Source organism: Poeciliopsis prolifica, unplaced genomic scaffold, assembly GCF_027474105.1.
Source record: "Poeciliopsis prolifica strain line A6 unplaced genomic scaffold, Auburn_PproV2 SCAFFOLD028, whole genome shotgun sequence".
Taxonomy (NCBI): domain Eukaryota; kingdom Metazoa; phylum Chordata; class Actinopteri; order Cyprinodontiformes; family Poeciliidae; genus Poeciliopsis; species Poeciliopsis prolifica.
Window position 1 is genome coordinate 5,567,590 of NW_026562403.1, and position 24,662 is coordinate 5,592,251.

At 37.6% G+C, this 24,662-nt stretch overlaps 1 protein-coding gene across 6 annotated transcripts in view; it reads right to left on the bottom strand.

Annotated features, from left to right (window-relative positions):
- Positions 1–24,662, bottom strand: part of ank1a (ankyrin 1, erythrocytic a) — a 97,092-nt gene that overhangs the window by 52,975 nt on the left and 19,455 nt on the right. For 5 of the 6 annotated variants that reach the window (XM_055049087.1, XM_055049085.1, XM_055049084.1 and 2 more), the window contains exon 2: positions 10,463–10,555. The exons of the other annotated variant lie outside the window; for it this stretch is intronic. In XM_055049087.1, coding sequence (XP_054905062.1) covers positions 10,463–10,555 — 93 coding nt within the window. The remainder of the gene's footprint in view (positions 1–10,462; positions 10,556–24,662) is intronic. 6 annotated transcript variants of the gene reach the window in all.

The window sequence follows — 24,662 nt, forward strand, 5'->3', positions numbered from 1 at the left end:
GTATGTTTTGTGACAGCCGGACAATCCATTTTTTCCACGGACCAGGTCGCACCAGAATGGTGAAGAGTTACTGTGGCGAATGGGTGTGGTTTTTGTTTTTTCTTTATTTTATTAAACCGAGCGGCTCTGCTTCAGTCAGTGAGGTGACTTACAGTGACAAAGCGCCTAGATTTGGTGGTGGTGGGGGGGATTCCTGCCACCGCCCAGTTACAATAGGCCAGACACATGGGGGTATGGATGGGGTGGAGGGGGGGCCTCTCAAAAGGCCCTGCCTCTTTTAATAAACCGTCCGTCATTCCTCGCTTGAAAAGGCCCCTTTTCTCTGGCTCTCCCCTCCGCTCTCCCTCTCCTGGCTAAATGCTGGGAAAAGCACATCGCTGCCAAAACCATGCAGAGAGATAAATGCTAGCAGGAGAGAGAAAGGAGGGGGGGAAAAAACAAAACAAAAAGAAAGCTATATACTACTCAATGCCACTAGGCCGTGACCTGAGCAAAAACATCACGTGAGGATGACTGTCTTGTCCACAGCACTTAGTTTGGAGAGTGATGAGAGCTCAGCAAAGAAAGAGTGAGGAGCAGGGTACCATGGATGCTAATGTGCATGAAGAGATGACAAATTATCCTGTGGTTCTCAGTGAAAGGGGAAGAAAATCATGTCAAAAATGTCCTTTTGCCGACCCTGTTGAGATGAACTGAACTCGCAACAAAATATGAAAGAACACCCGAAAGTTAAAGGTAACATATAACTTGTCTCCGAATCCAATATATTTTCTTTGTTGAAAGACTGTTGTGGCTGCTGCTCTGGAAGTTGAATGAATCTAATGCTAAAATGAAAGGAGGTTCTGGCTCAGTACCACAACTCCTTCAATTAGCATCAGCAAGAGTCTCAGGAGAAGTCCAGAAACCAAAACTTTACTTAGCATCACTGAGTGTTCAGTACAGCTATGGAACAAGTGTGGTGCCTTGCAAGCAAATTCTTTCCCCAAAACCTTTTCACATTTTGCTAATATTTGTTGTATGAGGCAGCCCTTCTAAGTAGATACATTGCAATTACAGCTGTATCTCATTTGGTGGTATGTCTGTATTAACTTTTTTTTGTGAAAAAGTTTGAACTCAGATTGAATAGATACTGTCCTTCAACATCAGTTTTAAAGTCGTCACGATTATATGTAGCCGCCACCACAGGTTCACGTCTTCCCATCCATCTTCCAATTAACTAACATGTTTCCCTGTCTTGCAGAAGAAAAGCATCTCCACAGAATGATTTTGGCAGAACAGAGACATAGAATCACAAAAACAAGTAAAGCCAATAAAGTTCAGAGGGAAAACCCTTTCCCTCTGAACATATTCTGTAGTTTTCTTTAGAGAATTAGGTGGGAGAAGCATTGAGCTGGACTAAATCTCCCATCATTGTGAGAGTTTGAACTGTACCGTTCATCATGTACACTGTCAGGAAGGACGGCGATCAGAGCAACTCAGGTCATTATGGAGAGTCGGCCTCACTCTGGTTTTGAAGCGGGGTTGATTTAGGTTTGATGCAGACTTGCCCTCTGCACACTATCAACCTGCCCTTGTTAGCAGAATAAAAGCCTGTAGCCATCCACACATGCTGCTTGTGGTAGTTTATTACCCATGACCCTATGGCCCAGAGAGCAGAGAAAAAAAGGGAGAAAAATCAACACCGCCTTTTTCCAACTTGTTTCTTGTCTAACCTCACAAATCACTGCATTTTTTGCTTTTTTTTTTGACAAAAACTGTTGCGTTTATGTCAGCAGTTTCTAGTAAATGCCCCTCTGCTGGCACAGTGATGCTCTGCAGTTCTGTCCTGCAGCATCTTTGAGAAGCGTATAGGGCTGGGCCGATTATGCAGCCCTACTGCAAACCTTTCATTTGTGCACATAAACACTCATCCCGTCTTTCAGCTCCTCTTCAGAAGAAAACGTAAGCCTGCTTGGCCCCAGAACTGCCAGTGGAGCCATTTAAATAAGCATTAAAAGAAGAGAAAATTAGAAACGCCTTCTCTCTGCAAATAGATTACATTTTATCTGTCAGAGCACACAGGAGTCACACCTATAGATACATGATATCATGCACAGAGAACCTGCAAGTGTCTCTACAGATGCATGTGCACCTCAAATTAGCAAAGCCAGATAAACCTGTGGAAGACCAAAGCAGCAAGTTAGAAAAAAAAATGAAAGGATGAAGGTGAAGAGCAGGAAAGATGAAGGCAATAGAAAACGACAGCAGCAATACGTCAACCCTGGGCCAGACTCCCATTAATCTTCATAAGTGGAGAAGACAGTAGGTGGATGTCCAGAGTGAAGGAGGGTCAAAATTATACAGAAGTGGATACATTTTGTCACAGATTCCATAAATTAAAATCAAGAGTTTATACATCAGCAACATCTGTGCTGATGTCCGGATCAGGCAGCTCCTGCTGCTAAATCACAATTAAAGCAGTCTGGTTAAGATATGCATTAAATATGAGTTTGTTGAAGACTTCAAATTGTACTAAGAAGAAATTAATAATTACAAAATACCAGATGTATGAGGGCTCAGTGGGACATGATTTACTTCGATTGAATGAAGCTGCATGAATAAAGCATAACATTCAAAATGGAGATAATTATTCTTCCATCCTCTGTTTTTTTGTTGGAGGAACTTTGACTGTGAATATTTAAACCCACTTATTCCCAGAGAACCATTGTTGTTCTCAAAAAAGGGAAAATGGTTTTAATTTTTTAAAATAATTTCTCTAAAATTGAGATACATAACAATTTAATTAAAATGTCACTGACATTCAGGTCAAATGGCAGAAATCCTTTTGTTTTATCTGCTATAGTGTCTTTCTAATACAGTGCCTGAATGTCTTTTTGAAAACGAAGGCACTTTCAGAAATGCATTTCTCCCAGTGCAACACAAGCCTGTAAATGAACTGCAACAGAGAAAAGAGGAGCCAGGTGGAAAACTGAAGAGGAAAACTGATTAATTCACAACAAAGTAGAAAGGCTTGGTGTCCTGATCCCGGTCGCTGTGATGATAGAGAAACATTCCTGGAGAATGACCTACGACTCAGGAGATGTATTGACAGCATCTTCTGTTCTTTTCATAAAGAACAAAGACAGCAACTTCATCTGCTCAGCGTTACTGTCTCAGACTTTCTCCTGCCACAATTCTTAAATAGCAGATAAATACACTGCAGTTTTCACCCAGACCATCAGACTTTCATGTGTGAGACTGACGTGTTTATAACGATGAGCAGTTTAATACGATGCTCTTATCAGTCTGTTCCAGCTCACCCTAAATAAAGTGTTGTATGTATTTCTTCAATCATTTAATTAAATGAGATTATTTTAATGCTGCCTCACACAGACACAAACATCCACACACACACACGCAGTCAGACAGCCTCTTTTCATTTCACACACCACACGCATTCACCTATGCTGTTCTGCATGCAGATGCAAACTCACACTCGCCTGCATTCGACATACACACCTATGCAGCTCACAGCAATCTTTCATGTGCAAGCATACAGTTCTGGCAGCAGTATACTCAAACTGAATTTTGCTGCACATTTTGACAGAAGCAAAGATTGGTGCAAAAGTTACTCAAGCTGGGGTGGGGTGGCTGAATTAAAAACTGGACAACAAATTAATTGTCTTGGAGATAAAAGCCCTCCCCATTAAGACTATCACCCCAATAATTGTTGCATTAATGTTCAACAGTGGATGTAAAAAGGTGTAAAAATCTAGGTTTGAATTAGAAGAGTTTGTGTTTTAGACCATGATAACATTTTTCAAAACCTTTTTGTCCCAGTTGTTTTTAGAAATGGAGCACTAAAACGAAACAATTTCCTTTCAACATAAAAAAAAACAAAACAATTTTTTTATTAAAGACTTTCCAAGGCTTTAGAGAGGAATGTGATCTGGCCAGATGGAACACAACATAAATTTAATGTGATAACACTGAACTTTATCAAAAGAACACCATACCCAATAGTGAAACGTCGTAGTGGCTGCATAATTTTCACATATTTCAGTGATAGCTTAAGTTCAGTGATACATAAAATGTAAATCTTGCTAGCTAAGCTGAATCTGATTTAAGATAATCATATTCATTGTAGCGGACTGAAGATGTGAACTCGATAAGACTCACTGCTGTATCATAAGGTCCCTAAATGTATTAGATTTAGGATGTGCAGACTGAAGAAACCAGGTTTTATTTTACATTTTTTCCCAACAGAGTTGTTTTTCATCTGAATAGATCAGGGGGCATTTTTAAACCGATTTATCATGGTCTCACTTTCTTTGCTTCTGCAGACTTTCCAAAATGAACATACACTATTTTCATTGCCATCCACTTTCCACTGATACATAACTACATCCTAAATCTTTATTTATTTATTACATTTTTTTTGAATAAAAACTAGCAATAAAAACTAGTGTAAAGATAAAGATCTTTTACACCATGACTAACCTAGGTGGGCAATATATTCCCTTTTTGTTTTAATGAAGAATCCATATATTTATGTCTCGCATGAGGACATGCAGCTTTCTTTCTCCGATCTTGGTTTTGAATCATTTCTAAATGCTGCACATATTAGTGCCTGAGTTAACAAGGGGATTCTTTAAGACTTTTAGGTGGGTATGCTCTGAGGGCTTAGAAACTATTTCTGTTTCTGCGGCTGCAGGGACCTTTCTAAACCGGCAGCATTGAACAGATCATCCATCAAATGAAGACGCTTCTTTTCGCCTTGCAGTTTAACTGGCATTTTCTTTTGGAGTATATGTCCACCTTTACCATGCACTCCTGCGCAGTCATCAAAAACACATGCACATGCACGCATGCATGCACATAGATCATCGCTCAGTCTCTCTCTTTTCATCCAGTGAACATTTGCACACAAAGAAAAACCCAAAGATGATATCCAAGGTGCCCCTGGATTTTAGTGGAAAAAGCAAAGCAAAGTAAAATAGCTGCTTTAAATAAAAAAAATGAACAAAAACAGAAGATAAAGCTAAAGTTAATTAATCTAAATAATAAGTAACGTGTAAACCTATGAGTGAGAAAAGCATAGTATCTCATCAGAGAAAAAATTGATCATATTTGGAAAAGTAAACAAAGAAATGGGGTTATTAAACCGCTAATAGCTTCTTATTAAGTGAGATGATGATTAAACTGCGTGAAAGTTGGAGATTTTTTTTAAATAGTGATGTTTTATTCTGGAATGGCTTCCATTAATAAAAACATTTTATTTTTTCACAGTTCTTGTAACTGATTTCTAAATTTGAATGTCTGAGAATGAAACACTGCAAGAGTAAAATTTATTCAAATACTTTATTTTTTCTCAAATGTAAACTTTAACCAAATCTTTTTAAGGCATTATCTACTCATTATAATAAAGCTTGAATTTATAAGCATTATTTCATTTGTATTTATGAAATTAGCTTGTAGATCAAAATTGCTCCCTTGTTGCATCTTTCTGCTGAAATTAACCCACAAAAGATGAATTAAAGGGTCAGCAGTTTGAGGAGAGCCCAGTTTTTATGAACTCTTACTAAAGTTGGTATAAAGCCAACTATGTCACTATTACAATAATACGCCATTCTCATGTTGGCAGCAAACATTTAATCTGAATTTTGTAAAGCTGGTATCAGCAGCCCTTAGAGAGAAAAAAATGAGTTACAATATTTCAATATGGCGTGGCCTTTCACATGTAAATTGCCCTCTGCTCCCCTAGCCGAGACAAATTACAGCCAAATGCTGGTGGCTGGATGTGAATGGGCTTCCTAATGTAGTCTGCATCTACAGTTGGCGGGGGAGCAGCTGCAAAAGAAAAACTGAGACGAAGGAGAATTTATATGACAGAGCAGAGTGTGACAGTTTGCTTTTTTTCCTCCCCAGACCGGGTCCACTGTGCAGACGCACTGTGACGAATGGGGCTCAGCTCCCAGAGCGTCTGTCTCTGAGGACTCACTGAGGGGTAATTAGAGCCAAGGGGTGATAAGGGATATTCTCCAGGCCCCCTTAAACTATTGATGGTGAGAAAAGGGGGACAAGACCTTTACACACACCTCTGACATCTCATTGATGTGAGACACAGGACAGGGTGTAGCAGGGTTTGATGAAGCGTTATGTTTTCATATGAACCACATCAGCCCTCAGGGAAAGTCATGATTTGTTTTACAGGTTTAAAGCCACCAGTGAGTATTAAACCACTTGATGGTTTTGATTTCAGTTCAAAGATGGTTTAATCAAAACTTGTTTTGTTACTTCAGAATGCCTGGTTTTATCATGGGATTTTAGATTTAAGTTTGGGATCACAATTGATATTTTCAGTTTCAAACTGAATCAATAGTAGCAAATCTTAAAGATCCTTTGGACTGGTTTTCAGACACTGTCATATTTCTCCAGCTCTTCCTGGACAATCGGTGGAGCTCTTTAATCAACTCTTTGCTCTACCGGGAAGAAAAAAACTCTACATCAATCAGTTCACCAAAAAGTGGTTATAATTTTGTAAAGAATGGGCCAATTTCAGAATTTTTTTAAGATAAACTACAATATTTCCTATAGTTGTGATTCATTTAAATATTTCTCTCTAAAGCTAGCACATGAAAAAAGAAAAAAAAAACAGTTTGGCAATTAAAGTCTAGTCAAAGTAATTCTGTGTGCAACATTATACTCAAATACGCATGTTAGTGTCGTTTGTGATTTCTAAGAACTTTGAATTTAAATAGGCTGCTCTATGGAGAAACTTCAACTGTGTCTTGTTGTGGTGATATAAAACACTATTTGACAATGATGAGGATCTGTAAATAAAGACAATTGTTGCTTTTTAAATCTGAAATGAAGTTATGTTAGTCATACTTTTAATTTTGTCAAACCTTTATTAAACAGAACCCAAACATTTTCCACCAAAAGCCGGAGGTCTCCTGTTAAGCTGGAGGTCAAAGCTAAAAGCCACTGCAGTGCCGTGCGTGTGCGGCCTGCTCCCCAGGTGTCACCATCCAGACACAAGATAAAGGAAGATAGAGCACAAAATCTCTAAAACATTCTCAATGATCAATGCTGATCCAAAAAAAATTCCTAACCTTTTATTTACAAGTGCCTCAAAACCACAATTTTGTTTTGCATTTCATCCTGATCAAATTCTTTAATTTCTTATTTGAAAAAATTAAGGCAATTTGCAGACATTTTGAGCAACCTACAATCAAAAAAGGAAACGTGCATAAAAACATTGTATATATATGTATGTATAATGTGACAAAAGTCAGATGACATAAGTGACCTTTATGGATTTTTGAGTTCTTGAATAATTAATTAATGATAGGTGAATGCGTGCAAACTAATGAAGTGAAATTATAAGTCCTTCTCTTGAACAGGAGTAAATTCATTTACGTATATTCAGCATGAACAGAACTTTGTACTTATAAGTAAAATCCTGCATGACACGCAATGGTAAGAAAATGAGTGTCTGTATATATTGTTTATGTCTGGATAATTGTTGCTTAAACCTCTTCCAAGGGATCGTGATTATTTTTCAAAGTCAGTCATATGAAAAGTAATTAAATTCCCAGAATTATGGATGGCTGCAGACAAACTCTTCCTTCTCCCCTCCACATCCCTCAGTTCAGCTGACTTAAGTCATTTAAAACTGACTTTAAAATGTATAAGTCGGTGGTATACACCTATATTAAGCTGCTATTAACCATCCACCTTTTTAAATACTGGCACGATTGTCTCAGCTGAATTTAACTTCCATGTTATCAAGCCAAGTGCTGATAACATTCCTCCAGGCTTCGATCTGCATACATTTGTTTCAGCAGCTGCAAGTCCTCATTCTACTTGAACTCCATCTAAACTCAATGAGACATTTGGATTTTGCAAATGCCTGCAATAGGACCAAAGATGAGAGCGTTCCTGTGGTTGTTTTGGACTCATAATCAGCTGATCGGGTCAACTGATGCAGTCATCATTTTGACTCGTTTATAGTAACACTAAGGTTTGCGTTTCTTTGTTTCTCTCCTGGATGAAGCCACTAAAGGAAAAACAACTGCTATTAACTGTTTGTTAACTAATGTAGACAGTGATTTTTTCTATATCTGCTCTGTGTTTCCAAAACAGTCAGATGGCTCCTCTCACCAAGCCGGGCTCTGCTGGGAGTTTGTTCCTGTTAAATTAGGATTGCTCCTTCCCACTTTCGTCATGAACTTGCTCAGCATGTGGCAAAGTCAGTGACCAACCTGAACCAGTTGGGCTTCATCAGACATGTAAATATTTGGCATTGCAGACGAAAGTTTGATGTTATGAAATTTGTTGTGAAGTGGTGCAACATAAATAAAATAATTTGAATTGTGAAAGTCTAGACAGTTAGAATAAGCTAATGGAGTTCTGTATCCAACAAGCCTAGCATTTTTATTGCTAGTTGTTTTAAGTTGCTAAATTCAGCATAATTTGTGACATTTCTAAATTTATGAGAACTATAGTTTATGAGAAATATAGTTTTTAGTTTTTGAGCTCAAAAACTAAAGACTATATTTGTCAATAGTTCTTGACCCAAAACTAACCTAAAATAAAAAAGAAACGAAAATAAAATAAAATTTAAAAACATTGTGCGTTGTATTGTTCAGATTTCTATCTCTTGAGAAAAATACACTTTACATGTTGTTATTTGTCTGATATAATGCAAATATAATGCAAAAACCTGCAGACTGAAGGATCTCCGGGCTTCACTGTTTGCTAGGACTGAAAAAGTCAAGCAAGTGCGGCTGGGCTCTTTGGGACTGTGTCACCTTTTCTGTCCCTCTCTGTATTCTGGGCACAAACATGATGTTTGCAAGTCTCCTCTGCCTTCCAGTATTCATTTAGCCCTCTCCAAAATGTCACAACAGCAAACTGTCATGTAAATTATGCTATAGCCCTGTTATTAAAGGATGATATGCATATTTGCAGTTCTGGCAGGTGAAAGAAAAATGAAAAAGTAGAAATATCATCTTTCAAGCACTCATACAGAAGATAAAACTGAATTCAAAACAAAATCAATTGTTCAGTGCATTGGCATTCAAAGGCATCCAGGGGAAAGACTCCATATTGTTGTAAAGTACGTTCGGGGCTTTTGGAAGATGGTTTACACTCTCACTTTCCTTCCAATTGTATCCATTCTGTGCTAAATCTGTTCCCCTCATCATCTTCACCCACTTTTAAGCTTTCTCTGCTCTTCCAAAAGCTGTGCTAAAGACAAACCCAATGATGCTCCAGAGTGATTGGGAGCAATATGGAGATCAGGAGATAAGGCTTAGGAATTTGGCTTGAGAGCAAAGGGAGGAGCTGGGATCTGAAGGGAAATCATGGGGGCAAGAGTCATCTGGGACAAGTTTCCCTGGGAGCTTTATTGGACTTAGATGATCTCTCCTCCAACAATTGATGCTGGATTCAAGATCATCTATTGTACATGTGCAATAAAAACACTTCGGTCAACCCATCCCAGACTGTTTAAACAGATAAAACCCGACAAAACACAGGCACAGCATGTGACAGGTTCATGGGAAGTACGCACGGCCACAATACACAACACCGACACATCAAAGGCACAAGCAAAGGCAGGCATCAACATCACTCCACAAGGACGTCACTAAACAGACACAGACTGCAGCACAGACAGAAATACAGACGGGCGTGCAAATCAAACTTTGTGCTAATAAACAGAGATAAAGCATGCAGGAAGGAAACAAAGCATGCACACACACTCACTGATAAAATAATCATCTCACAAACACAACCTTTCACTCTCTCTCTTTCCCACAAACACTCTAAGCTGTGACTTAACCCTAAACACAAACACAGAATGACACAAGCATATTTTGTAAATCAGAAGAACCCACAGGAAATATACTTCAACTGTAGTCTTACACTAAATAATAACTGCATGTTACAGACATAGGCAACACTTGCATCTAAAAACTATACCTAGGTTGGAGTATATTTTACCCGTGGACTTTTTCCTTGCAATATGCTCGTCCATTTTGAGAAAAATCAAAGACATCAAAATAGATATTTACAATATACAAATAGACACTAATGTGTAATTATGTGAAACAGAAAAAGAAAGAAAACATACAAACCAAAAAAATAATTAAATTAAACTTAAAACTCAGCGAGTTAGTATGAAATTTCAAGCAAGGACGGGAACAAAGAAAAAGGTCCAGCCTGATCCAACGACACCTGACTGAATCAGCTCACAGCACAACAGCAACACTAGAAATTTAAAGGAACCAGAACTACAATACCAGAAACAAAACACAACAAAAACGAGATAATAAAGATACAAAACAACAACAACAGCAAAAGTGACACAAACTACAAGTGACAGGGTGATTATAGATACTTAATATATGAATATATATATAAAATACATAGAAAGAGACAGGAAAATCCAGAGATACGTGTTGCTGGTATTTACTTCATCATCATAGTGCCATACTCCTTGGCCATCCGGCATCTCAGAGCTCACACTACTGTCCTGATCGATTAGCCAGCGATGCACGGCGTGGGCCTAAAAGGACACACGACATAGAGACAGAGCCCAGTTAATTGCAACAGGGAGCAGCAGCAATGAGGAGAAAGAAAAGAAAGAAGAGGAGAAAGCGGCAGCAGCAGCAGAGTGGACAGAGAGCAATGTTAGATGGTGGAGCAGATTCAGAGGAACAGGTGAAAATTAAAACAGAAACAGCAAAAATCAAGAGGAAGAACGAGCTAAAGAGCAGGAAAAACAAACCTTCCCAACCCTGTCCAACCCCATCATTACTGCCATCCGTCTAAAATAAGAACCCCTGGTGGAAACATGGTAGCTTAAGATGGGCGGAATGGACACGAGGACATTATGATCATGATAATGGACAAGAATGTGTTTGTTTTTCTTCAGCAGTGTCACATCGGGGTGAACTAGGATTCCCTTTTACAAACTTTGCAACATTCAGACGTCAATATAGTGTACTTACCTCAAATTTTCACAAAGAAACAAACAACTAGTTGTGTGCAGCAAAAACTGCAACACATAGAAAATAACATTGTCACATCATGGAAAGGGAACATACAGACACCAAATGACGAACTCATAAATAGAAATGTTTCAAAGCAAGGGTTTTTTTTTTCAGACGACCGTCATTAAGGTGAATTTACAGCCAGTGCTGTAGAAAATCTGGAAAACAGCTAAAATTGTTTAATATCAATAAAATTTCAATTAAAAATGTCAGAGTGAAGTCAGAGGAAGTGCAGCAATGTTAAAAAATATGTAAAATGAAGCTTTCTGTAATACTGGGTGTATTACAGACAGAGGCAGTAACTTTGTTGATCTATGATACTTCCTATAATGTATGAAGAAATGCCTGCAGTACTGTCACCAGCTTGGTTGCACAATGCTGCAGGGTAGCATGCCAACATGTCAGCCAACACATGTTTGTGTTGGTCATCGTTACCAATAAACGCTCAAGCTGATCCCAATGGCGTTGAGATCCAGACAACAGGGGAGTCATTCTAGCTGCTCTTAGATTCTGGAGGTTGTATTTTGATAAACCATAAAATAAGGGCACATTTTCATCTTGGAGTAAGAGTCAAAATATGACACTGCAACTGATTCCAGAATTTAAACAGGATATTTCAATGCATTGAGATTTCCTATGATGATGAAGAGTCTTTTTCCAGTGTGGGAAGACGCTGCCCCACATCATCACAGTCTCCACCTGGAGGTTTTTGGCACTTGGCAGAAAGAACTGAGCAAGTTTTTCATGGGTACAAACCACATTTTCTTACTCTGCTGCTCAGCTCAAAACCTTTCGTGCAAAGTATGAATATTTGTACTTGGTATGTAGATTTTAGATAGAAAGTAGATAGTAGATAGTAGATTTTACTGAGAAAACTCTGCATGGGTTTAAAAATGTGCCAGTGTTCAAGCGTGAAAACAAAACAATGCTCTCTCACACACCCACCCAACAAAGATCACCCAAGATTTATCAGTATTTCACTCCTGCATCTCCCACTTCTTCCTCCAGACAGACAAACAGGAAAGTCTGCACCAACTCCCTTCTCTGTGATTCGGATCAAACTGCAGCCAGCTCCAGTACCGGTCACCCTGAAACACCAGCTCTGTGTGTGAGCTGGTGGTGCTCACACACACACACACACCACCAGCTCCATCTGTTACTCTCAACTGTTGTTGTGTCAGCACCAAAAACAACCGAACACAGCTCCTTTTGTGACGCCCGCTGCCCCCTCTGCGACAGAAATACTTGTCAAGATTTGAGGAAGGGGGTGAAATTGCAGAATCTGGGGATTAATTATCCTGTCACGGCTGCTATGACACATTTTCCATTTACTATGCGCACGCAGTTTTACAGTATACACTGTGTTTCTATGATGCAAGCTGTCAAAGCATCGACCATTTAGCACTTTAGCTGTTGACCAAGTGCGATAGCCGGAGGTTACAAACCATGACCATGGAAGGTGATGTTACATAGCTTCACATTCGATGACCATAAACATGGTAAGTCCATTCGTATGAGACGTCCATTCACAAGGTAATTCAACATGTTACAGAGAAAAATACAGGAACAGAAGAAATGAAAATTACATTGTAGTATAAAAGTAGAAGAGTAACAGCAACACCGTAGTAAAAAGAGAAATGTTAAAGTGAATAAAGAACAGTTAAGACAGCTCTAAGTTATAAAAATAAGCTGATAATTAAATTTTTTTATATTTAAGCTGCAGAAAACGATGTTTTCAGTCCTAATTTAAGGGCATCAATTCAGTTGCTATTATGGACAGGATTAGTTGGTGACTGTGAAGAACTATGGCCAAGTGATTCAACAGGAATATAAAGCTTTGAGGCATCAGAATATGTATTGTAGGAGATGTTGCAGCACTCCACAATCTGAGGAAGAGGGAGTATGTTGCCCTGAATGTGAACACAAAATGTGTTCTCTTAAACACAATGCGGTTCTGGTCCTGAACCAGCATAGCACCGTCTATCCATGAGTGTTTTACGATCAGCTGTTTCAGTTGCAGCGCTAAAACAAAAAAATAATGTTTATTTATTGCAACACTTTGAAAACACAATAACCAATTTACTGAGCCACGGTACTTTGATTAAGTGCAGACCCATTCAGGCTAAGCGCTGCCTCTCGCCCAACGACTGAAGGCAGAGATGGAAGAAGCAAGATTTCACTGACAGCACACAGCCTCCCGTATTACGATGCAGGCATGTGAATACAGATCCTCGTAAAATAATAAAGACTGCAAAAAAACAGACACTAAAATAAATGGAGTCCACTCAAGGGTACAGTGAATCAGACGATGACAGCAGAGGCCTGTGTCTCAGTAATAAACCAGCATAGTGGGGTGATTAAACTGCATCAACAAATGGCCATAAAACTCATACTGGATGCTTTTTATCTTTCTAGAGTTTCTGATCAATTGTTGATTTAGCATTGGGCTTAGTTTTCTAGGATACCTGAAGCAGTGTTGCTGGAAACTGAATTGTGTTGTTTGTGTTAATACGTCCGCGTTTGTGGGTTGCTGTACGGATGTGAAGAACAGGGGCGTCACCCGCAGAGTTTGTGGTAAGCTACAGAGCGTATCAGCTTATAGGAATAATTGGATTAAGTAGCAGACGGTTTGTGATGACAGGGAGAGTGGGGCAAGGGAAGGAGTATGGGATGAAGACGAAGAGGAGGAAAGGGGGAGGCAGACTGAAGCACCGGGGGGAGAGAGGTGCTGATAAGTCTAACAAGCCATTTGCCCTGGAGCGTCAGAGGGCCTGGGGATGGTGAACAGACAAACGGGGACTCCGATCGTTACGCTTTGGGTGAAAAGGATTAGAGAATAAGGCAATTCTCTCGACAACTAACATTAAACCAGTCAGCAGCTTTATGGCACTTAGTTTTTAAGAATGCTGCAGGACAAATGAATGATCATTCTGCTTGATCATCTGTGTAGTGAAATCACTTTTGTGTTAAATATTCCAGCAGCTTGTCATTAACAGTAAAGTTGCTGACAGCACCGAGTATAAAAGTGAAGAAAGGAGTGAAAAGCCAAAAGACTAAAGGTCAGATGGGCGTGAAAAACACCTTTTTTAATCAATCAATCTCACATCACTGATGAAACATTACTCATTGTTAGCTACCTTTTTTTTCTGGGAGAGTTTGGGGATTTTGACGTCAAGCATGTAGTTTTAAATGACAAAAAATTTAAAATGCAAGAATAAATTTAAAGACAAGCTTAGAAGAAAACTCTTTCTATAATTCACATTGGTAAAGATCAATAAGGATGTCAAGAAATACCAGCTGAAGATCACAATGGCAGAATTTACTTTCATTTAATATCCACAGAATATTCACAGTAGAGATGCTCCAGTTAGAGACATCATACTCATTTAATAAGCTTCAGTCACCCATCCTTTCTTTGAGCTTTAAAACTTTTGTGCTTCATATTTCAACATCTCTCTTATATTGAAATTCGCTGAAACAAGTCTGACATTCAAACAACTTAGAAAACGTTTGCAAACAAATGACCAAGAACATGGAACACCTTAAATATCTCCAGGAGTCCAGTGTGTCTTATTCTCACAGACCATCTGCTTGTCCCCTGATAATTCCCCTTCCTGTCCATTACATTCAAGTGCAGAATCAACACTGAGTAATCAAGTTCTTAATGTCACATGTCAAACTGGCCCTGGTTCCCTGTGAAAGGCTGACACAGTATCTAAGCTAAATGGACACCACTAAATAATTCAAGTCATGAGGAGAAGAAAAACCTCTACCAAGAAAGCCTCTTCAGAGAGGCGGCAGGTGATGGAGAGCCTGAAGAACCTGGATTTATTTGGTTCTCATCTAAAAAAAGGCTCAAAATAGATGTGTGTCAAATAGAGCATGGCTAAGCATCAAAAGCTGCATGTGCATGTAAAAATGGGGGAAACTCTGCCAGTGGCATAACTATAAAATATTAATGCTGTGTTTGGAAGTACATGATGTCATTAATTTGACACAAATTCTTGTTTTAAATGCACAGAAATAAAGTCTGTACAACAATTTCACAATTAATTTCTAGAAAATTGTGTGCAATGTAAAAATGGCTGCTTTACATTTTATAGCTCCACAGCACAAATTAAACTTTAGAGAATATGAGAGACTTTCCCTTTTGCTAAAGTGTGGAGGAGTGCGAGCACACAGTTCTTCATCTGTTAAACTGTGAGAAGTAAAGCCCATGGTGAAAGCAAAAGAGAGAGAGCTCCTTTAATCAGCCTGAATAATTTCAAGTGGCTGTCAGCGTCTGAACACAAGAACGGATGTGGCGAGGGCACAGGTGGAACCAGCAGGTGGCAGGAAAGGAAAGGACGGCGCAGTCACCTCTACCCATCACCTCTCAACTTCTTCTTAAGGCTCTGCTATCTGGGTCCACACATTGAAATAAATCCCACATTAAATGGTTAAAGTAGCTATTCATGCAAGTGTCCAAATGGCTACTGCTGATGCTTGAACTGGATTTAAATCAGTGGAACCTGTAGCTGAGCAGAAAGTTAATATCTCCATTAAACCTCTTTACTTAGAGAAATGATTCTGATATTTTGTTCACTCCTTCTGAATTCACCCTGTTTTTTCCTGTTCTGCCTGCGAGCCTGAGTCAGAGGTCGGATTAACATCACAGCACGCAGGCGGAGAAGCTGCTTTGAACTTCTCTGCAGTGAAGTGAAACTGCACCCACTTCTGATCTTTAGCTGCTGCTTTTTCTGTCTACCTCAGAGAGTACTTATCAGTGGATCACTGAGATGGTGGGTGTGGGTCTGGGAGGATCTGGTTCAGTTAAAAGTGGTTCTGGATCCCTGGCTGAAGCCTGAAAAATTACAATCTCTTTCAAAACTATTCACATTACTTGAACGTTTCCACATTTTGTCACTCTGCCACTTTAGGTTTTCTTTTTTTTCCACTTTGAAAAGTTTACCATGCACATTTGCTTACCACTCTCACCTCAATAACCCTGAACATCCAATACATCCTATTACCTTTAGAAGTCACCTAATTAGTCCACTTGTGTGAAATTTAACCTCAGAGGGTTAGTAGAGGGTGTTCTTTTGTTTCAATCATAAGGTTTGCTGCACAAGTGTTGTTAGAGAAACTGAATCATAAAGATCAAGGAACACAGCAGATGGCTCTATTTTCTGCAGATCTTCAAGTTCAATCAAAAAGACACAGTTAGTACGTTATTTTATTAGGCTCTCAGAAATATGTCATATTTTAAAAAAAACCTAAGAGAATTAAGAGGAAACCCCTTTTAAAATTAATTTCTACTCTATATCAGTGACATTCAAAGGCCTCAGTGGCAATCCCTCTAATTTCCCTCCTCTTTTCACAGAAAACCGTTACTCTGCCATCTCAGACTATTTTTATCCAACATTGCATTACCATAATAAAACATATGCATGGCAAAAAGATAAACTCAAAGAGACAGCACAGCCAAAAACCTGGATTTGAGAGGCTTATTTTCATCTTTCTTTCTTGTCCTTTATTCTTTTATGTTGCTCTTTTCTTTTCGCTCAGAGAAATGGAAAGAGACATGCCTTTTCTTCCAGCCTGTGCTTCATTATGGTGCTTTTCAGGTCTGCTCTATTGTATGCGCCCAGCCCAGAGCCATGCACAGACAGAGGAGCAGCCGGTGGATTACCCAGTCTCACATCAACATGCCACCTACCACTCACGCAAGCCCTCCCCTGCCAATGCTACATGCTTTTAATAAGTGTGGCCAAAGAGTCATGCTACGACTAAACCAAAAGCAATAGCAGCTGTACTACTTTCTTTAGTGGAGACAATAGGTCACGGTTCACAGCAAAGCAAAACAAGTACAGAGAATGTATTTCAGAACAATGATGCCCCATGTGGAAGGACAACATATGGAGCATCATGTCTCCAACTGTAAAATTAAATATGCATATTTTACAATAATAATCAGATCTGATTTTGCTTTCAATAAAATGTATGTAATTATAGAAAGAATCTAAAGGCAGGACTGATTTCAATTTAGTTGTAGTTAGTCTTGATTGAAATCTATTTTAGTTTTGCTCAAATTTATTTGTTTTAGTTTACAGAAATATTTACCATTTAATGGAGCAACAAGAAAGGCAGATTTTGCTATCAGAACAGATTTACTATTAGATATTCTGAATGAATGACTAAAAAACACAGGATAAGGCCATGTTTTTAGTCAATTATTTCAATTGAGAGTGATGTGTGGCCACTGAGTCCATTTATTATTCAAAGGTATTTTCTTATGAATTCAAGCCAAAACTTAGAACCAAAGTCAAGGAATGAAGGAAGGCTTCCAAAAGCCATGAACAGTGCAGATGCTCTCCCTGCTGGGTTGTTGACAGCAGAAACCCTGACTTCCTTTAAATCGCAATTAAAAACACACCTGTTTAGAATTGTTTTTGAAATGTAATATGTAACAATGTATTGTCTATTATATGTTGCATGACTTTGTGTTCTTGTGTTTATGATGTAAAGCACTTTGAAATGCCTTGCTGCTTAAATGTGCTATACAAATAAAATTTGATTTGATTTTTGATTTTGAACACCCAGCAGGTCTGCCAGTTTCAGACCTACCTCTGATGTACGAGCTCGAGAACACGAGTGACATTATTTTGGACTATTGTGTTTTACAGTTTTACATAACATTGTGTTGGAAAGCAGGGTTTAATGTGGTGCTCTACAGTTTGATGAGGCTGTCAGATGCACACATAGCATAATTCAGCTGAGCAGCTGAGCTCCCAGTTCAAATCACATCAACACAAACAGACTTGAAGGTAATTACAAGCCAAATTTAGCACAAGTATGTTTCTTTTTGGCTTCTGAATGCAATAAAGCATTTAACTGCAAGACAGACCAATCTTTTCTTAGAGAGCTGGTACAAAAGAAAGCTGAATTAAAGAAGCTACACTTACTGAAAACTTGGTATCAATTAAATCCAAATAAAGCCAGGAAGACTTACTGGTTTGGTCAGATAGTTAAAAGTAAATGTAAAAAAAAAAAAAAAAAAAAGTAGATGCAGGTATTACAATTTGCTTTAAATTGTAAAATAACAGTTCCTGGGTTATATTGTAAGAGGTCATGTGTGCATGAACTGAAATTGTCTGTAGGTCTTTGCTCAGCACTGGGCAGAACGGAGCAGGAGCGTCTGGTAACCATCCATCACAATCGTTCTATCACCTTCTTCTGCTCCCCTCTTGGGACACAAAGATGGATGCCTCCTCGATCACCGCTGCACGTAAAATGCACGAAGCCTCTTTGTTTCTTTTACCTATTATTGTTATTCACCCACAGGAACAAGGCCATCTGCACAAAGACACACACGCACACATATGAAAACTGTTCTAAAATAAGGTTGAATCCCCGTTTCCGATTCTTCCAAAACTAAACTCTTCTCACCACTTTAAGAGGCCTGCAGTCATGAAGGACTGTACTGGTTATTTTAGACAACAAACAAGTAAATTAAGACCCTTTGATGAACACAGATAACAGATTTACACAGTATGTTCCAATATTAAGTCTTCTTAATGTACCTCATCCAAAGCAGTTAAATTATCCAACAGTCTTGAGAGTCTCTACAAACACAGCAGAAGCGTAACATGAATATGCAAGAAAATGTTATAGATTCACTGCTCTTAAGACAAAGGTGTAATCTCCTTCATTAGATCCACTCAGGGAAAATTGAATCTGAAACATAATGCTCTCTGCGAGGGAAAGAACAACAATGGCCGAAGTTGAGCTGTGAGGTGCAGAGACAAACCTTTAAGTCTGTCAAATCCTTCAGAAGAAACCGTTTTTCTTTATGACTTTCTAAAGGCTCTTTAAGCAAGTAAAACACGCTTGTATACTTAGACAAATTACTATTTCACATAATTGGACAAATTTAGAGCCATCATCAAGTTGAAACTGTCCAAGGTCATTGAGGTGAACTTAGAACCAATTCACTAAATACCATTGTGAAAATGATGCACAATTTATGAAAATCAGATTTTCCCAAAGTCCCAAAAAGAAAATAAGGCCTCCCACTGAGTTAAGTATCCAATATGGCATTTTCTATGAATGTATAGAAAACACCACGTAAACCATTTATTACCACTTTTAATGGTTCATATTCTTGGCCAAGTCATACTCTTTGTGAACAAATAATTTTCTGATCTGCATCTTCAGTGTACTCGACTCAGGTCTTGCATCATTTCCAGCTCCAAGATGCATTAAGTTTGATTTGTGACAAATCAAACTCAGCAAAAGGACGTGATTGTAATTCTTAAGGTGTACGTAATATAGACTTATAATCAAATAAATCTATATTATTTGATTTATAATCAAATGGCTCATGGCAACAATTATGGCTGCAGAATGTTTTGGGATAATTTCAACCAGACGTTTACATACACTCATCATGGGCACAAATTACAAATTTATTTTCAATGACTTACCTGAATATTTTTTTTTTTTATTTAGTATAAAAATGATTATAGAACAAACAGCAATGACTCCTCCAATAATATTGAACTGTTGCTTTATTTTTTATTTTAAATTTCCAGCTCTATTGGAAACATAATGAGAAACAAAGATCAGTGATAGAGAAATAAAAAACTTTCAATATGCTGTTGTGCTCCTGCAGACCCAGAACCCCAAAAGCAAAAAGAAAAGCAAAAACATTTTATAGATTGAGAGTAGTCATGATTTTACATAAAACTGTATTTATGTAAAATCCAGTCCTTACAGGAGAAGGAGATGTAATTTTAATCTCATTCTAAATTATGCATGATTATTATTGTCTTGATTCTTTTTTTTAAACCAACTAAATTTCTTTACAGTATTTGTTTTACTAATGTTCAGACCTTTTGCATAAGTATCTCTGTTGAAAACTGCAACTATTAAAAACTCATTTCATTTGTGTTTGAACATTGAAACACTGAACTCTGCTCTGCAGCTCTTTCCTAACTCTGTGCTCAGCAGTGGCGACACGTGGCTTAAACCTGCACACACGTGCTCACTAAGCCAGGAGGTAGGATGCATACGCCCACATTTTCACACACCCCCTTGGATGCACCTTTACTTTCACCTTTTTACTTATACAGCCCTTCACATACTTTCAAAAATGACTTGCAAACACTGTAAAAAATTCCTGTGAATGCAATCCGAGCTGAATGCAGCTAAAAATAGCGCCCCAAAGGCACCCTGACTGTCATCACTACCCCTTTTGTTGCCCTTATCAGTGTGAGGTTTGCTCAGTGACGTCACTATGCCCTCTCTGCAGCTTAGCTCTCTCTCCTCTTCTCAATATTTCCACAGTGCATCCCTAAGCTCCTTCCCTTCTTTTCATTCTCATCTCTTTGCTCTCTCCCTGTCTTTCTCTCTCTTACACATTTTTAATAGGATGCACTGACAGGTGGCAAACACTAAATGGAAAGAAAAAATAAAAACACGAGGACGAGAGACAACATCCCAGAGGTAAACCTCTACTCAGCTGAGAAGAAAAGGCAAAAAAAAAGTATTTGACTGAAAGCGCATCAAGAGAAACATTTGTGAAATTGCATTAAAACGTAACTAGACGAAGGAATTAAACAGCGCAAATGTTTGTGGGATCAATTAGTTTTAATTTATTATTTTGCAAAAGATCTTATCCCATAACATTGAACTGCACCTTGTAGTAGCTCTGTGTTTATCATTTTTGCTTGGTATTTGTTCCATCTTAAATTCCAGTCACTGACTGTTCTCTGATGTTTAAGAAGCTAAAAATTCCTGCTAACAAACAGCGACGAAGCTGCAAGACGCCATTGCATCATTAAGGATTTTTCTCCAGAAAATTAGTCTGTGCTAATATTCTGCTACAAATTGTAAATAAACTCTGTTTGATTTGTGTTTTTAATGAGTTAATTCTATAATAAAGAATTGATCAAGGTTAAAAATGCATCATTTTATACATGAACATGTCGCCAACTTTAACAAGTTTTATTGGTTAGAAATGTGTCAAGACTAATAAAAGATTTATATGCACATAAAGTTCTACAGTGTCATTTAAAACAATATTGTTTATGTAAATTATATCCACTGAAGCTGAGTGGGTCACTGCTGCTGCAGCAAGATTAATCGATGTCTTATTCAGCCATGAATTTGGGAGAAAGGCAAAAATGAAAATCTGCATTTTTTAAGCAATACGACTATGACCAATGACTGTCACAGCAGCTACATTTTATAACTCCTAAAGTCACTGCAAAGTTCAAAAAAAGCTGCGACTGCAACAAACTTTCAAGGGAATTTTGCCAACACAGAGTTTGGATTTTCCTTACATTTGAAATAATGTATCTGGTTATTAAACAGCTGTTTCACTCCAATCTAGAAATAAAATCAGTTGAAAGTCTAAGAAAGTGAATAACAGATATGACAGATATTTGAAAATCATTTCAATGTCACGTGTGAAATAAAAATGACAGCAGGCACAAATCCTGTGGAGTCTCTTTCAGTCAAAACCACAAACAGTTAAAATCTTCCAACTAAAATTAAACAAAAGCATAAAAAGCTGAAACACTGCAAATGTTTAGTATTGATGGGTATTATCAAGATAATCATGATTAAGTTTACAATGAAAATATGCTTTTGATGCTCTACTGGTGCTTTTATGTCTTTAAAATATTTATAAAAGAAATGTTGGAAAGTAGTTTGTGCTCTTAATCACAAGATGAGATAGAACCAATCCCAGTAAAGTTTAGGAAGACATGAAAACATAACACTGAAGCCAAGATAAAAATTGTTGTTCCTGGCCTTAAACCTGAAAGCTCTCAACTTCTATTGTTGTCCTACAGCTAAATTAACTTCCTTTACTCAATATTCAAACAAAAGAGGGGATATTTCACACCTGGGGTCTGAGAAAAACACTCGTCTGTCCTCAAAAAGTTTGTATTCTTGCTCCAAATAAAAACGCATACCGACCACCGAAGAGTGCCTCACCCCTTGTAAAGCTCTCAAACAGGAAGAGAGCACTTGAGTTCCTGTTTGATGCAGCAAGAGTGGTTCATGGGGGTTGTCAAAGCTGAGTACATACGAAGGGGGCACACATGGGGTCAGCTCAATGGCTAAACAGAAAAGAAAAGCAGGAGAGAAAAAAATGTGAACATCTCAAAAAGTAGAGTAGTGGAGAGAATCAATAAAAAGAGAGAAGAGAGGAAAGAGCTGTGAGGTTTTGACACGATGAGATGAATGTTGTCATGGAAGCTGTAGTCCACGAGAGGGGTTAAGATGAAGAAAGAAAGTGCAGGTGAAAAGGTGATGCACTGTTCAACACAGTAAAAGAACATGTTTGTATTCAGAGGCCCAATGTGTGGGAAACTACTTACATATTTGAATAATTTATCATTAGTAAGGTGTGAGCTGCAGAGTACGGATATCTGAGAAAAGTAAGATGAAAAAAGCATCCTAAAAAAACAGTTCAAGGTGGTTTTTATAAGATTCTGCTGATGATAAAATAAAAATAATGTTGCTTTTGTTTAATAATCAACATACAGTCAAGTCATGCTAGTTCCCAGAAATATGAAATCTCAACTATGTAATGGTACAGAAAAATGCACAATACTGGGAAAATATTTACTTACAATAATGACTAAAATCATAATATCTATTATGTCCAACAGCTTTTGCAAGGTGTAGCATCTCAGCCAAACTATCAATGTAACTAAGATGATTATAAAGGTGCTGTTTTGACATCCATCCAGTTTTATGTGGCCATTCCACTTAATGTTTTTATAACTTCAGCAGATTCTCATTTTCAAATATTTGTATTTAGTCATAAATTTATAAACTAATTGTTTCTTCATTGATGATCAAAGTTATATATAGAATAGAATAGAAAAACTTTATTAATCCCAAAAGGAAATTGAGGTAGTCTGTAGCATATATTCAATGTGGCCATATTTGAAATAAAAAGATAGCATCATTTTTGTGAACTGTCCTAGTCCAGACCTTCACCAACATTTTCCAGCAGTTTAGAGACGTAGCTGTTGGTCATTAAATTTTACTGCTTAGTATTTTCAGAAAAAAGACAAGAGCACAAACCCTGCCTAAGTGTTGCTGAATGAAGTGTTGTTTTTCTCTCAACCCAGCTGCCTCAGCAACTATAAAAATATGTCTCAGCATAAACAAACTGAATAACCAGAAGCAAAACCTTAAAATAGTTTTGCTCTTAGATGGAATACTCGGTGCCATTTTTAATAAATGGAGCATGAAAGAGTAATCTGCAGCTGAGGAAGTACCAAACAACATGGCTACCACTTTACACCTTCTGCAATCTGTTTCACACAACTATACTCTTACTCCCATCCTCACTTTGTCTTTGTGTTGCCTTTTAATGTCAAATACGTACTTAGGCTTGCTCTTTTCCAATTAATCTCTTTCAGATGTGTCCTTCTATAAGACATTTACTCCACACTGTTCTACTGCTGTAACACAGCTTTCTCTGTATTTTTCTAACCTTGACTGTGAAACATTTGTGGTGCTCAGCATCAAAAGTGTTGGACCTTCCAGTGTTTGTTTTCGTTCTGAAGAAATGTTTAATTTACATCTGCTTTGCCAAGTTTTTAATTGCTAAGTACAATAAATGCTAATAACATTTGAAATTGCTGGGTCTTTTTTTTAACTGGTATAGATAAATGTCAACTAAATATCAACTGCTCATTGTCCCTGATGTAAACACTGTCCTGAAAACATTAAATCAGGATTTTAAAAAAATAAATAAATCTTTCAACTTTTTAAACACTGCTTAAAAAACAAACAAAAAAACACCCTTGTAATTTGCGCAAGTAAGAAAAAACAAAGCATACTGTTCTTTAACTTAACTTGTAACAGATGTAAAAAAAAAAAAAAGAAAGAAATTAGCCAAAGCTTTTATTCATCTTTAAAAATTAAAGATTTATGAACTAGATTTAGTTCATAATCTAAACTTTTTAAAATAGTTTTAGGAAATACTCCAGACTGCCCAATTTGATTCATTTCATTTTACTATGGATATAAATCTTCAGTCAGTGACATGATGGTGATTTAATGTACAAAAATATCTAAAACTTTTGAGAACCATAACAATAAATAAAAGAAAGATAATATACTCATGGCTGCTAAAAATAACAATAAAAAGTGCCCTCCAGATTTATTGGTATCACTTCTAGAGATCTGTGAAATGTCTATTTGTTCTTTTCTTGAATTTTGCAGACTATTTACAATTTGTTTGTTCTTTACTGCACACAAATTACATAAGGATTAGTTGAATCAAAAAGAGTAAGCTGAAGTTTTAACTCAAAAAAATTATCCATGGTAAAGTCTTCCCAGTAAAAGTGAAGGTCTGGTGTATAACTGATAAATGTCTTAAAGGTATTGTTTCAGGCAGTAAAATCAGATCATCTTGCTTTCTGACTTATTGCAGTATGTTAGGTTGAAATAATGCATAATGTCTGCACAAGTACAGTGGGCACACAAAGAAAAACTGCAGAGGCAAAAAGTACTAAAACATCTCTGTCCATGGTGCTGAAGTTCAAGTATGAAAATTGTTTTTTTTATGTTCAGTCACTTCCATATTGACTCTGACTGGTGCAGAGCCAA